Raw genomic sequence first — 13,169 nt, 5'->3', positions numbered from 1 at the left:
CCTTGAAGGCTTTTAAAGTGTGTTGCATCCTCAGTCACGACGTTGAGGAAAAAGTGTTGCATTTCTTTGAATAACAGAGGATAGAAGTCAGGCACGAAATAATAAATAAATAAATAAATATTTTTCTTGTAAATGAGTGCTTTCAGGAGCAAACCTGCTGCACTGCATGTCTGTGATTGTGTTTGTGCAGCTCTTCTTTACAGAAGAACAGAGACTTAAGGCGCAAAGGGCTATGACTAATTGGCTGGGTAATGACTGAACTCAATCCTATTAAGAGACTTACACCTGAAGGCTATACAATGTTGACCTGATTCTTAACAAATTGAGGTTACCAGGTTAATTCATTAGACCATAATTACATACATTTAACCAGAAAATTAAATAACATTCCCACTTTCAAGATGGAGACTGTCTCCTCAGAAGCCAGCCTACTTACTTAAATGATAATTAAAAATTCCTTACATTTCCTTCTTTTAGTCGGTGAGTAGAAACAACTCAACAATAATTACTTTAACCAGAAGATGGCAGCATTTAAAACTTAATTAATGTTCTTTACTGACATTGTGGAAATGATGGCATCTGTAAATCCATTGTTGTCGTATGGGCTTCATCACAGTAAACTTCCATTTATTGATTGTTTAGTAAAGTGATGTTACAATAATCTTCCCTCCGTGGCTGAGATTACAATATGCCTGCATTGCTCCATGAGTGACTTTAAACTTTACGGTGAGGGTCTTATATAATGGTGCATTTTTACTCTTTATGGCACTTCTTAATCTGCATCTATTAATTTATGGTATTACTTAACTATCCAATGAACAGCAGGGGTGTCTGTGGTACTTAGTTATTGTATGACTATATAATAACCTTATGGTTATGTGTGTTTTTGACAGTATCACTTTACACAACTGTTTTTAAAACAATGATTATAGATTTTATTTCTTAACATATGTTTCTGGATACTTGTATAGCTTTTGAAAACTGAAATTTAGGTTAGGAATTCATTGGAAAGAAAGAAAGAAAGAAAGAAGAAAGAAAGAAAGAAAGAAAATAAATAAATGTCTTCCTAATGGTTCTAGTGATTGTTTCAAGTTTTTTGTCTTTATCAAGCTGAGATTGTTGTTTGACCTTTGTATCTTGCCTGCTTTGAGTTTGCTATTCAATGCTCTGCTTGATATCAGGTCTCTCTTCAAATAAATGTTAATCTCATTACCACTATACCTGTTAATTAGAGCAGATTCTTTGCAATGTCATTGCCTTTTATTGTGCCACACAACTAGACATATATACAAATCAGATCCGACAATTTAAAATGTAACGACAAGACTTCTTATCAGAGCCTATTGCTAAAAAAAACACATTTGTATAATTTGCCTTGCTTTTGCATGCAACAACAGGGTTACTCCGGTTTATTACCATGACAGATAATATTGACAGGCAGCTTTGTGTGCACATCACGCGTGGAGAGGACTGCGGGGAATGAGGATGACAGCGGACAGCGACGCTTATAAATAAAGCGCCCACAGCTGCACGGACTGGTACCGAGTGTGTGTGTGCGTGTGTCGGACTTTGCTTAATATTCCAGCGGGGAGCTGCCGCAGCCCATCACTGTACAGCAGGCAACACAGGACGAGTCCTTTCTTGCGTTCCTTTGTGTTCGAGCGTTGAATTACAGTGTAATTTTACCGCAGAGGGGAGAGAAAACCGGTCGGAGGAGGTGAACGGGTTCGGGCCTCGGTTGGAGGAGGTGGAGTGAAGTAGCAGTCCGCACACACACACACACACAAACACCGGCTGCTGCTGCGCCTGCCAGGACCTCAATGTAGGGAAATGACCGCGAGTGACCTCAAAGGAAACACTGTATTTTAGCGCTGCTCGCGTTTTTATTTTACACTACATTAAAGCAAGAATGGATGTTGAATTTTAGCTAGACATTTTTACGGTAAAATCACGTCATATCACGGGAAAGAGTAACGTTAGCTAATCGCTCGGCTGTCTCACTAGCTTGCAAGCGGCTAACATTAGCTAGCTAAGCTACAGCAGCCCGGTTTGTCATTGCTAGCGGCCGGGCTTGTACATTTTGTTTCCCGCAGATGCTAAGCTAAGCTAGGCTAGGCTCGGCTAGCTATTGCCATGGATAAAGCAAAGTCAATGATGGACAAGAAAGGAGCGTCGGGACCCTTTCATGTCAACAACGGGCAGAACCAGAGGGGGTTTCACGGCCACGTCGTTGTGGCTGCTAACGGCAGTTGCTGCAGCGGCAATGCGTTCGGCTCGAGCGCCGGACCCAACTGCAGCAGCACGTTTGAGAACATGCATCATCTGCACCGCAGCGACGATGCAGAGTGCAACGGGTCCCCGGCCAAGAGGTGCAGGCTGCGGAGGAGGACGGAGTCGGTGAGACGGAACAGACCCCGTGAGTGTCAACCAGCTTCTGCTGTCATTGAAATTGCACACATGGTCTGACATGATGATGTGCTGTTTGTGTGAAACCGGGTGACTGTAACCCTCCACTGTGCAATACTGATCAGCCGGGGTTTGCACAACCACGCCGTGCTGCAACAAGAGAACAACCTCTGACACTCAGCTTGCGTTCTCCTTTCACTGCCTTTATATTCACTGCTCTTATTGTTCGGTTGTTAATTTGTGTTTTAGGTCACAATCTTGTCTTTTTTTTTTTTTTTTTTTTTTTTTTTTTTTTTTTAGATTAGGTGTCATGACTCTAGCTGCTCAGTCCAATCTCCAAGCCTGCCGTCGTCAGGGAGACCCCCTTTTGTTTTTATGAACCCTCAGGTTCCATTTGGTGCGGTGTGATTGGTCGGTTCCCGGTGGTGAAAAAGCTCCTGATAAGTGGGCTTGGCTTGCCTCAGCCAACCAACACCCGCCTCTTGTCTTCAGAAGGCAGGGTGAATGGGTCGGCACCCCGCCCCCTTATTTACCGAGTGTTTCGGATGATGTGAGTAAAGATCATCCAGGAAAACTTTCCCGTTTTAGCGCAGAATGTAGTGAAAGTGTCGTTTTCTTCGTTGTGTGAAGTCTGAGACTGACTGAGCCCTGCTTAACTCTTCTCTGGCAAGCTTGTTTAATATCATTTTTTTTTTCAAATTTATATTTTTGTTTTGTATGTACCAGTGAGCTGATATTTTGCCTCAACTATGAAGCTTATAAGTGAAAAGAAGCCCGGTAAGTCTGAGTTGGTTTGTGTTTCATTGCAATGAGAAGACCTAGGTACAAATCATGTAACAAAACATTTAAATCTCTTCAAATGCTATGAAAACAAATCTCTTATTTTCCAAAAATTCATTATCTTCATAAATTAATGCGTCAGTCAGACTGTTGCACATTTAAATCATGATAAAAAGACAAAGATTGTTGACTTCAACAAAGAAACACAACGGACTGGACTTTCTCAGTACGTGCTCTTTAAAGTCATTCTTTTGCAGACAGCTGATTGTTTTCCATTGCAGGGAATTGCCACTGACTAACCAAGATTCCTCACAGCTCCTTTTAAGTCAAAGCCCCATGATTTGTTGTGCCTGAGTGCGGCTGTCATGGTGAAATTTGTTCTCATTTTGCAGAGATAAGTGCTTTAAGTTTAGAAGCCTCGCTGCTTAGTCAGCCAGTCAGCATTCTTTATATCTAAATGTAATTGTGTAAGGGTGAAAGGGTGGGGCATCAGTTTTGGTTTCTGCTATCATAGAAATGTTAAAAACTATAAGATTTTATTTTGATTTTATTCAGAAACCATTTGACACAACAGGAAGTGCATCAAATTAGACCTTTTACTGTATGACCAGGGATGCTTAAGTAAATATTGCAACACCATTACTGTGATAAAGTTGCGGTATTTACTGTTATATCAATTGCTGCTTATCTCCGACGTATACAGTAGTCAGAAACATTTTACTGATTCACGATGCAGTTATTCACTTATTATGTGGCTCCATCTACAAGGTTTTACAATATTTATTGCATTTTTAAGGAGTCTCCGCTTTAGGCTACATCCCCTCTAATTTAACTATTTGTTTACCTCCATCTTAGACTTTGGGTCTGACAGGTTATACCTGTGCAAGACCAGTTAACTACAGCTTTCGCTTGCGATCATGTCTTAACAGGTTTTGATTTTAGTAAATTAAGTGTTTAGTTTTCTTTTCCAATAATGCGGCACTGTATGTGTTTTCACAATTACTCTTGTTCAGGCACCACACAGGACCATTTCTGTTCTTGCATCCTTGATTGATTGATTCATAGAAATTTGTAACTTGTTGTAGATTATAACACAATATGGAAATCTGCGGACATCTATTCAGTGTTAACGTAAGCACCGGTTGTCACCTCTCCCTGGAATATGAAAGATGTGTATTAGCTGTTTAGATAAAACCAAATGACCACATTCAAGAAATGTTGACAATTTATTAGGCACCACTGTAAATATACAGTATGTAGTCCAGATTGTGTATCTGTCAGTGGGATGAGATATTTCTTGTACTGATATGATGAAAGGTTAAAACAAACCAGCCATAAAACAGGAAAATCCTCATGAGAAAACTCCACCATACACAAACTTGACAGTCTTCTCATCTTGCATCATATGGTCTTGTGAATATGGGTTCATAAGTTACTGGAGAAGTGTGATGTTGCAATGAACTGACTGACTGCCGGATAATGCAATGAATCTTTTCTGTGGTTTTCAGTGATGAATAGTAGTGTGAGAGCTGGCCCAAATGAAGTAATTAAGGGACATCTCATCAGTAAACTTTGAAATGTCCGGTCAGAGCTCCTATGCTTTATGGCTGAGTTATCCTTGGATGGAGGCCAGCCGTTCTGATAAACCCAGATAACCCTCTAAGCTTTTCCTCACTGAGGGCCAGCCGTGGAATGTATTCCCCTCGGGGATGTGATTTTTCACTTTTGTCCCCAGACTTTTCTCTACTCAGGGATTGAGGTGGTTTTGGATCGGGGTTACTTTTGGGTAGCGCTGCCAGCAATTCCTCTTGTTTACACCAGAAGTAACTTGGCAGCAATTTCACTGACTCTCTCCTGGAACAGAATTGCTTTTATTTTAACCAGCAGGCTTATTCTCCAGCTCCATCACTTGTGTGACAGGGCTGAAGTTTCTTTTTATACTTCATATCTAATTTGTGTATGAGGCAATTTGGAGAAATATGCAGCGTTTCAACACAAAGTGAAATGTGCAAACGTACCAGCAATTATAATTTCCAAAATCTGGTTGTATTTGTAGATATCATATACTAAATGAATTTAGCTCTTCATCTGTTGCTGAAGTGCGCTTTATTTTATGCCTAATGCACAGCACATATTGTAAATTATTTCTACTCTTTGTATCATACCTTAATTTGCCCAAAACAGTTTTGTGGACATTTTGGCATATAGTGTTTAAATCACCCTGTATGTGATCTTATGGGCGTGGTCAGTAGTGGGCAGAATAGGTGGGTGAGCAATCAAGCTGGGCTTGACATCCCAGCGTTGGGAAGTCATTACAATGATGACAGTAGAAGAAAGAGGATGAAACTTTTATCTTTTACCCTTCGCCTTTCTCTCTGTTGTTTCTTTTGTCCTGAACAGGCGTTGTAGACTGCTGTGTCCATGTGTCAGTGAGACACACGGCTTTGAGCGACGTGCATTGCGCTGTCACATCTGCTGTGTGGCGTCACCTTAAAATAAAAACAGGAAGCTCAGCAGTATTAGTAGCCTATATAATTATCACATGGAATTGTAAGTTTCATATACAGTATCAGCAGTGTTTCATTTGCAAGGCGGAGAGCTGATTTTTGCCAAAGCTTTTCAAGAAATCCGGACGTGCAGAATGGTCAAATTGAGGCACAACCTGTTGTGTTTGGTATCAGTTTTCGAGGAATTTTGACTTGAACAATATTGTGTGATTAAGTGTTTTGACGGAGTCACAGAGAAATTTGCATTTTTCCGAGATAACGGGCATATAATGTAGGAAGTCACGGAAAAAAACATACTTTCCAAGGAATCTCTATAGAGAGAAATTGCTTAGTGTTGAGACTACGGTTTAACTGCTAGTACATGGTGGTTGTATCAGCACCTGGGAAATTAAAACATTCCCAACTGACCACACCTGGATGTTTCTTAGTTGTAGAACCTTTAACTGAGGGCTATGGCTCAGCCAGTTTTCAGCGGGTTTTGGTGAACAGTAACAGCCTGAGTTTGTGTGTTAATTCAGTAACAGAGTAACTCCCATTAAAAGGTATAGGTTTGTCAGAAAGGTCTTCCACAGGTCAAGTCAATGTTCAACCACTGTCTATTGCAGATGGATCACATGCTAACAAGTTTCAGTAAGGGTGTAGGTGATTTCAGGAGGGAGGGGAATGGGGGGAGTATTAAGGATAATGTAAATCAAGATGATGGGAATTGTTCACTCCATGGCACACCCGAAAACCACAGAAACTCTTCCTTCTGTCTGAAACTGTGCAGAAACCTACATGTTTAGCATTTCTTGTTTTCCCAGATATAAAAGTGTCATTTGTCAGTCATCTGCTCAGTGATCTGCAAGATAGACAATCTGTCAATTAGTCAGAAAATGAATTGCCAGCCATATTGATAATCATTTGATCATTTTTCAAACAGAAATGTCAAAAAAATTCTGTGCTACTCTTCTTTATTTTACATCGCTGCAAATTGGATTTTCTACTGTTCATCGGACAAAAATTGGTTTATGGATTAATTATGAAAATAATTGGCAGATTAATCAATAATGAAAACAGTGAGCCCTTAATTTGTTTACTACAGCAAATACTCACAATGAGGAACCAGCAGCAAGGAAATAATTTGTATATTTCTGCTTGAAAAATCACTTTGATTATTTAATAGAAACAATTGTAGATTCATTTTAGTCAATTGAATAATCAATTAATTGTATGAGGTCTACCATAGTAACTATAGGACTAAACAATGTAGTCATAAAAGCAGTGGCAGTGGATGTAGTGATAGTTATAGTACTATGAGGACATTAACGGTGAAACTCTGAATCAGTGAAGAGAGTGACAGGACAAAACTTCCAGTGATGTGTGATTAGTAATGAGTGTATGTTATTGTATCCAGACCAGTGGTGTATTTTCTTCTTATCATACAACATGCTGTACAAGTGCTGGTTTTGTCCTGTGCTGTCTGCACAGTGTAGTCGCACGCACGCAAGCACACACACACACACACACACACACACACGCACACACACACACACACACACACACACACACACAGTTTAAGCAATAGGAAATTTAATAGAAACTGTTTATTGTTGCCGGTAATCCCTGAGGTCATGTTGGAAAGTAAGCACGGTGGAAAAAAATAAATGTTATGAGTCCTTCTACACTTTCACACTTACATACTGTATCTACCACATGGGCAAGGCAGAGTGTCGGGCCAGAGACCTTTCACCTACATGGACACAAATCACTCCTCAACCCTGCTCTTTGTAACACTGACCTTTGACTGGACACTTTGCGTGCGTGCGTGCATGTGTGTGAGTGACATATGTGCTGTTTAAATAGAAACTGAGGATAAGTGGGCACCTGTGATGAGGTCTATAGGACACACAGGAAAATTAATAATCATGTGATGTTTAGAATTTTCAGTTATTAATATAAGAAAGTAAGAGCTGCGGTTTTTCAGCTGCTTTACCATGAGGCTGACATGACATGACTGAAATGTCTTGATCGAGAAATGTTACACAGGAATTACAGAAGCGTTGCTCCATTATAGTTCCTGGGGTTTTTTGTATAAGATGTAGATGTAGATTTAGCTTCAAGGCTTAAGTAGGTGAATGAAAGAAAGAATGTTGGCCTGTCTCTTCATTCGGTGCGTCCATATCTCTTGATATCACTGACTGCTAAGCAGTAATGTTTCCTCTGGCATCATGTATTAATTTTTTTGTGAGTCGTTTGTTGTTTTTCCACTGCACAAGGGAATGATCATGGGAGTAATGCAGCCAATACATGTCAAGTAGACTAATGACAGAGCCAGTGCTTGCTCTTGGTGGGAATTATTGGGTTTCTGTAAATATTATTACATAGAGAAGGTCTAGACCTGCTCTATTTTGGAAAGTGCCTTGAGATAACGTATGTTGTGAATTGGTGTTATACAAATAAAAATTTACTTGACTTGACTTGACTTGACAGACAATTTACTCCATACATTCAATAGGCCTTAGATACACAGGTTAAATAAAAAAGACTGGTGTCATTCTTTGAACTTCAACTGTATTTTACCACAGAAAAAAAAACTCCAATATGTGTCCACAACTTAAAAAAAAAAAAAAAAAATCCTGCCTTATATTTCAAGTTTGACATGCCACAATGAAAAATACTTACATTATTTTAATTTCTGCGCACACATGTTGCTCAATATTAAAAGAGTGAGAGAAACGTTCACATAGCAATCAACCTGTTTGCCTTGCTATCAGGGGAGTGGAACACTTTTGTTATCTAAAACTACAAGCACCCATTAATGCTATAAGGAAATGTTCAGGCTGTAATTTAACATTTATACTCACTACAAGCATGACATGCATTGGAAAGGCATCCAAAACTGCTGGTTATTCCTTGTCACTTTAATTCTGTACTTTGCTGAAAATCATCTTAGAAGGGCTCTTAAGCAAAAGTGTTCATGTTCAAGGCTTTAAAAGTGAGTTACTCAGTTTGGGTTGTGGTAAAGGTCAGAAGTTGTGCATGTTCGATTAGGGCTGCAACTATCGATTATTTGGCATTCACAACTGTTTTTGCTTGAAAAATGGCTGAAACGATGAATCATTTGTCAATATAGCTGCCGATTATTTAATCAACTAATCATTTCAGCTCTAATGAAGACAGAAAAGTATAGTCTTCACTAGAATGAGAACTGTTGCAACATTGATTTACTGAAAAGTGTGTAATTTGTTTTCCTCGCCCACTGAGTACATGTCTTCCTTATTAGCACTGGTTTCAGTGTGGGAGTTTCCTCTATGACAACATTAAATTATAAGAAGAGAAACTGAATGTGTGAACTACATGAAAGGTTCAATTTGAGGCCACATTAGCACAAAATACTCTCCCCTAGCAACTCAAAATATCAGTATGATATTTATTTGTGTATTTACTTCAGACAACAAGCTATGATTACATATATATATATATATATATATATATATATATATATATATATATATATATATATATATGTTTGATTTTATTTGGATCATGTCATGTGCTGGTTGTGAGTGTGTTTTTGGCTCGGGCTGTGGAGGAAAATGTGATTGTCACTTGAGGCAGACGCCGTCATGCACCTTGGCTGGCCTCTAACACTCCTGCTTATGCTTCCATTTTATCAGAGAAGATCATTTCAAAGGCAGAGATGGCTTCGAGGCTGAAGTAGCTGACCTCAGTAAAGAATTCTGTTGTGGGAAAACAAATGTTTTCCCTCGTGTACATGCATTGTAATGAAACATTAAAAAAAAAAAGAGAGAACAAGAGCAATCATTATCTAGCTCCCTGTTTGTCCAGTAGGTGGGTTGAGTAATGAGTCTTAGAGCAATGTTGTCACAAGTGGAAAAAATGTAATGAGATTAGTTGAAATTGTGCACAGCATAAAAACACACCACAAATCTATTTTTAATGTTCTGGTTGTAACAAAAAAACCACACGAACCAGCTTTTTGACCTTTTTCAACGGCAAAATCAGTGCGTCTCAGTTCATGTTTACAGACATCAGAGCAGGTCAGTAGGTAAAAGGGGACGATGACAAAAAGTCAACCAAACAATAAAGGAGGTGATAGGTGACTCCTGCTGGAAGTAACCAAACACTGACCACTGTAGTAGAGCAGCAGCAGGTTATGAGCAGGTAACAGGAGCAGCAGTGATGGTGGTGGTTTCAGTTACTACTAGGTAGCAGATGTTTCAATAGCCATGTGCACAAAAGTCACATGGCCAACATGTGCATTTCAATACAACACCATCACAGACTATCACACAATTCCACCCACAAAATTGAGCAGTTTGAGTAGCTATTTCTTGCAGGAATAATGTATTAGATTTATTACGCTGTCAGGTGTTGATGCAGATTACAGTGTAAATCCTCAGGCCCCAGTAGTTTAATTGACAAGAGGCTGTCACACACTCGCTGTTCTAAATCATCACAAACACTTTCATATGACATGATATGATTCACATTAAACACTTAGATGTCTATCCTGCTCAGTAAGGAAAATCAACAGATTTTAATGCTGTTTTACTCTGTTTGTAGCAGCAACAGTTAACAACAGCAACAGTTTCTGTCGACACTTTCATTGCTAACACCATGAGAAGTTGGTAAAAGGCATAAAATACGCATTTGCAGGTGGTTCACCCATGACCTGAAATCCCAAAATCAAATTTGGTGGCTCTAATCTGAAAATGGACTTTGCCTCAATAAGCCAGACAGAATCATTCTGTTCTCTTCAGCAGTCTGTTGTGAAAGAGTCACATCTCCTGATTGTCATGACAGGGCAATGAAAAGGTGAAAAGGCACAGAGAGGACCAGGATTGGTTAAAAAGTCACTTGTCACAGGCAGACAGCTCTGGTATGCTGATAAGTGTTTCACCAGTGTTTAACGAGTCAGGAAGAGAGCTATCTCCAAAGATCTCTGATTTGAAAACAATTAATAAGAGAAAATTTATTTATATTAAATTAATTGATAAATTATTCTTCTAGCAAAAATGCCAGCCATCATGTAGTTTCAACATCTTGCTGTTTTTCTTTCTCATGTGACAGTAAACTTAATATTTTTGGACTATTGATCAGACAAAACGAGACATATGAAGACGTCACCTTGAGTTTTGGGAAAATATTTTCTGACATAGAAAATTAATCAATTTAATCAGGAAAATAATTATCAGATTAATTTATGAAAATGAAAATAATTGTTGAATCTCTTACTGACCTATATTTGCTCGCATTGTAACGTTCAATTAAAAGCTGTTATTACCAAATAATTAAAAAATTTCTCTTAGCACAGAGTCTTCCACTGCTTTGTCTGTAATTATTACTGACGGGACAAACATAAAAAGGTAGTCAGCATGAGAAATGACATGTCACGTACTGATGTACCAAGTAATTACTCGTTATCACATTCATTGTTACAATGATTTGAATTTTAGATCCTATTTTCCAGCCCATGTTTTTTAACATCTCATAACAAAAGAAGCAGTTGAGGGTTTCCTGAGTTTCCTGTATGATTAACTTTGTTTTGATTGTGAAGTGGTTTGCAGTGTCTTGGCTGCTGAGTGTGCTGACCCGTCATCATGCGCCAAATATTTGCATTCAACACATTCTTTTGTCGAACGTTGCTGCTTTCCACAGCCATCTTTTAGTGATCACGTGTTCGTTTGTCTTTAACAGTTGCACAGGGTTTTTATTGTTCTCAACTATGGACACACTGACTAGTCAGAATGAAGCTGCTTCTGTCAACTGTCTTATGCAACAAATATAAAACATTAATGTTTCAAAGACTCACAGAACGCTGAGAGGCCCTCTCTGACTTGACCTGTAGTAACCTCATTGTCTCACCAGGACTGTCGCAGGTAAAGAGCACACTATCCTCAAATGTTTGCTTCTCTCAGATTTCAACTAGAACTTTGTTGAACTGCTAATGCAAAGAGAGGAAGATCAATGCAGATGGTTTCTAAAATTAGCCTCACATGCACAATTAGAAAGGAAAAGATCCGTCTGCACATTGTTTTTGTTTTTTTTTAGATTCTCTTGTTACATTTTGGTGTTACATGTTTTGTGTCTTTCTTTTAGGGCTGTACCTCACAATTATTTTCAATTATTATAATTCCAATAATTGTTCAGTAGATTATTTTAAGCGATTCAATTAAGCGATTAATAAGTCAGAAAACAGTGAAAAATCCTTGATAAATTCCCCACAGCCCAAGCTGATGATTTATTTGATCAACGATCCAAAACCCAAATATGTTCAGTTTTCTATCATATATGACAAAAAGAAATGGATCAAATCCTCACTCTTGAGAATCAGAGAATATTTGTGATTTTCTTTCCTGAAATGTCTCTTTATCTAAATAGTTGCAGATTGACTCTCTGTCGATCAGCTAAATGATTGATTGTTGCAGTTCCGCCATCTTTTAACTTTTGCAACCATTTTGGAAATAGGTGTTCCTACTTTGACTTTTTTATGTGTTTTTTTAATGTGTTGTGTTTTTCAAGGCAAACAAAATTACAGGTTGTCATACAAAGCCTTGGCTGCTGTCATCATCTTAAAATGGCTGCGTTCATTTAGTATTTCTTATCTGTTTAATGGTTATTTTATGAATAGGGCTGCAACTAATGATTATTTTCTCTCTTGATTAATCTGCTCTCAATTAAATGTTTAATGTACAAAATGTCAAATTTCTCACTATTTCTCAGAACCTGGGATTAAATCTTCAGATTGCTTGTTTTGTTCGAATAATAGTCCAAAACACAATGATATTTCTTTACATTGTTGTAACACAGAGACAAGCAGCAGATCATCACAATGAAAGAGCAGAAATATTTTTGCTTGAAAAATTAGTGAAACTACTATTGAAATAGTTTCAAATGACAAATCAACTAATCAGCTAATTGTTTCAGCTGTAATTATAGTGCAAATAAAGCCTGCTGAATTGAGTTGAAAAACCAAGAAAGGCTGATGCACCTTTAAGTTAAATATAGCAGCTGCTTTGTGGTGCATTAAAAACGTCTTGCGGCGTCAGTGCTCTTCCGTCGATGCCAGTAAATCTTACTTGAATTGGATTAAATTGATCGAGAGACAAGAAGCAAGCAAAAGATGGAAGGAGAGGAGTGGGACAGGATGAGAAAGGAAAAAAAAAAGGGAAATGATAAAGAAAATAGGAAATTGAAGGAGCCTTAAAGGAGAATAAGTAGTGAAAGAGGGAATAAACCAGACAGGAGAGAGGAAGTGATGCAATTGGTGCAGACACAGAGAGAGAGAGAAAGAGGTGTGTTTGAGAACGTGATGGAGGCTGAGAGATGGAGAGGACGAGCTAAGTGAAAGAGAAAAAATGAGACAGAAGAGTGTGTGAGAGAAGGAGAGAAGAGGAGATGATGGTGGGGGGTGGGGTCTGTTTCCATGGCAACTGTGGCTCTTGTTGAGCTGTGGTGGTGTTTTTTTCT

The 13,169-nt window shown here is 38.6% G+C and overlaps 1 protein-coding gene across 2 annotated transcripts in view; it reads left to right on the top strand.

The window, feature by feature from the left end:
• The first annotated feature begins 1,437 nt into the window (after positions 1–1,437).
• The window catches only part of pank1a (pantothenate kinase 1a), a 27,778-nt gene continuing 16,046 nt past the window's right edge, over positions 1,438–13,169 (top strand). Inside the window, exon 1 of one of the 2 annotated variants that reach the window (XM_056394881.1) lies at positions 1,438–2,416. In XM_056394881.1, coding sequence (XP_056250856.1) covers positions 2,134–2,416 — 283 coding nt within the window. In that variant the 5' untranslated portion in view covers positions 1,438–2,133. Of the gene's footprint in view, positions 3,184–13,169 lie in introns of both variants that reach the window. The other variant, XM_056394882.1, reaches the window with a different exon arrangement.

This window comes from Seriola aureovittata, chromosome 14 (assembly GCF_021018895.1).
Source record: "Seriola aureovittata isolate HTS-2021-v1 ecotype China chromosome 14, ASM2101889v1, whole genome shotgun sequence".
NCBI classification, from domain to species: domain Eukaryota; kingdom Metazoa; phylum Chordata; class Actinopteri; order Carangiformes; family Carangidae; genus Seriola; species Seriola aureovittata.
The sequence above is the reverse complement of the archived record's forward strand: the minus strand, read 5'-3'. Positions and strand labels throughout refer to the sequence as shown.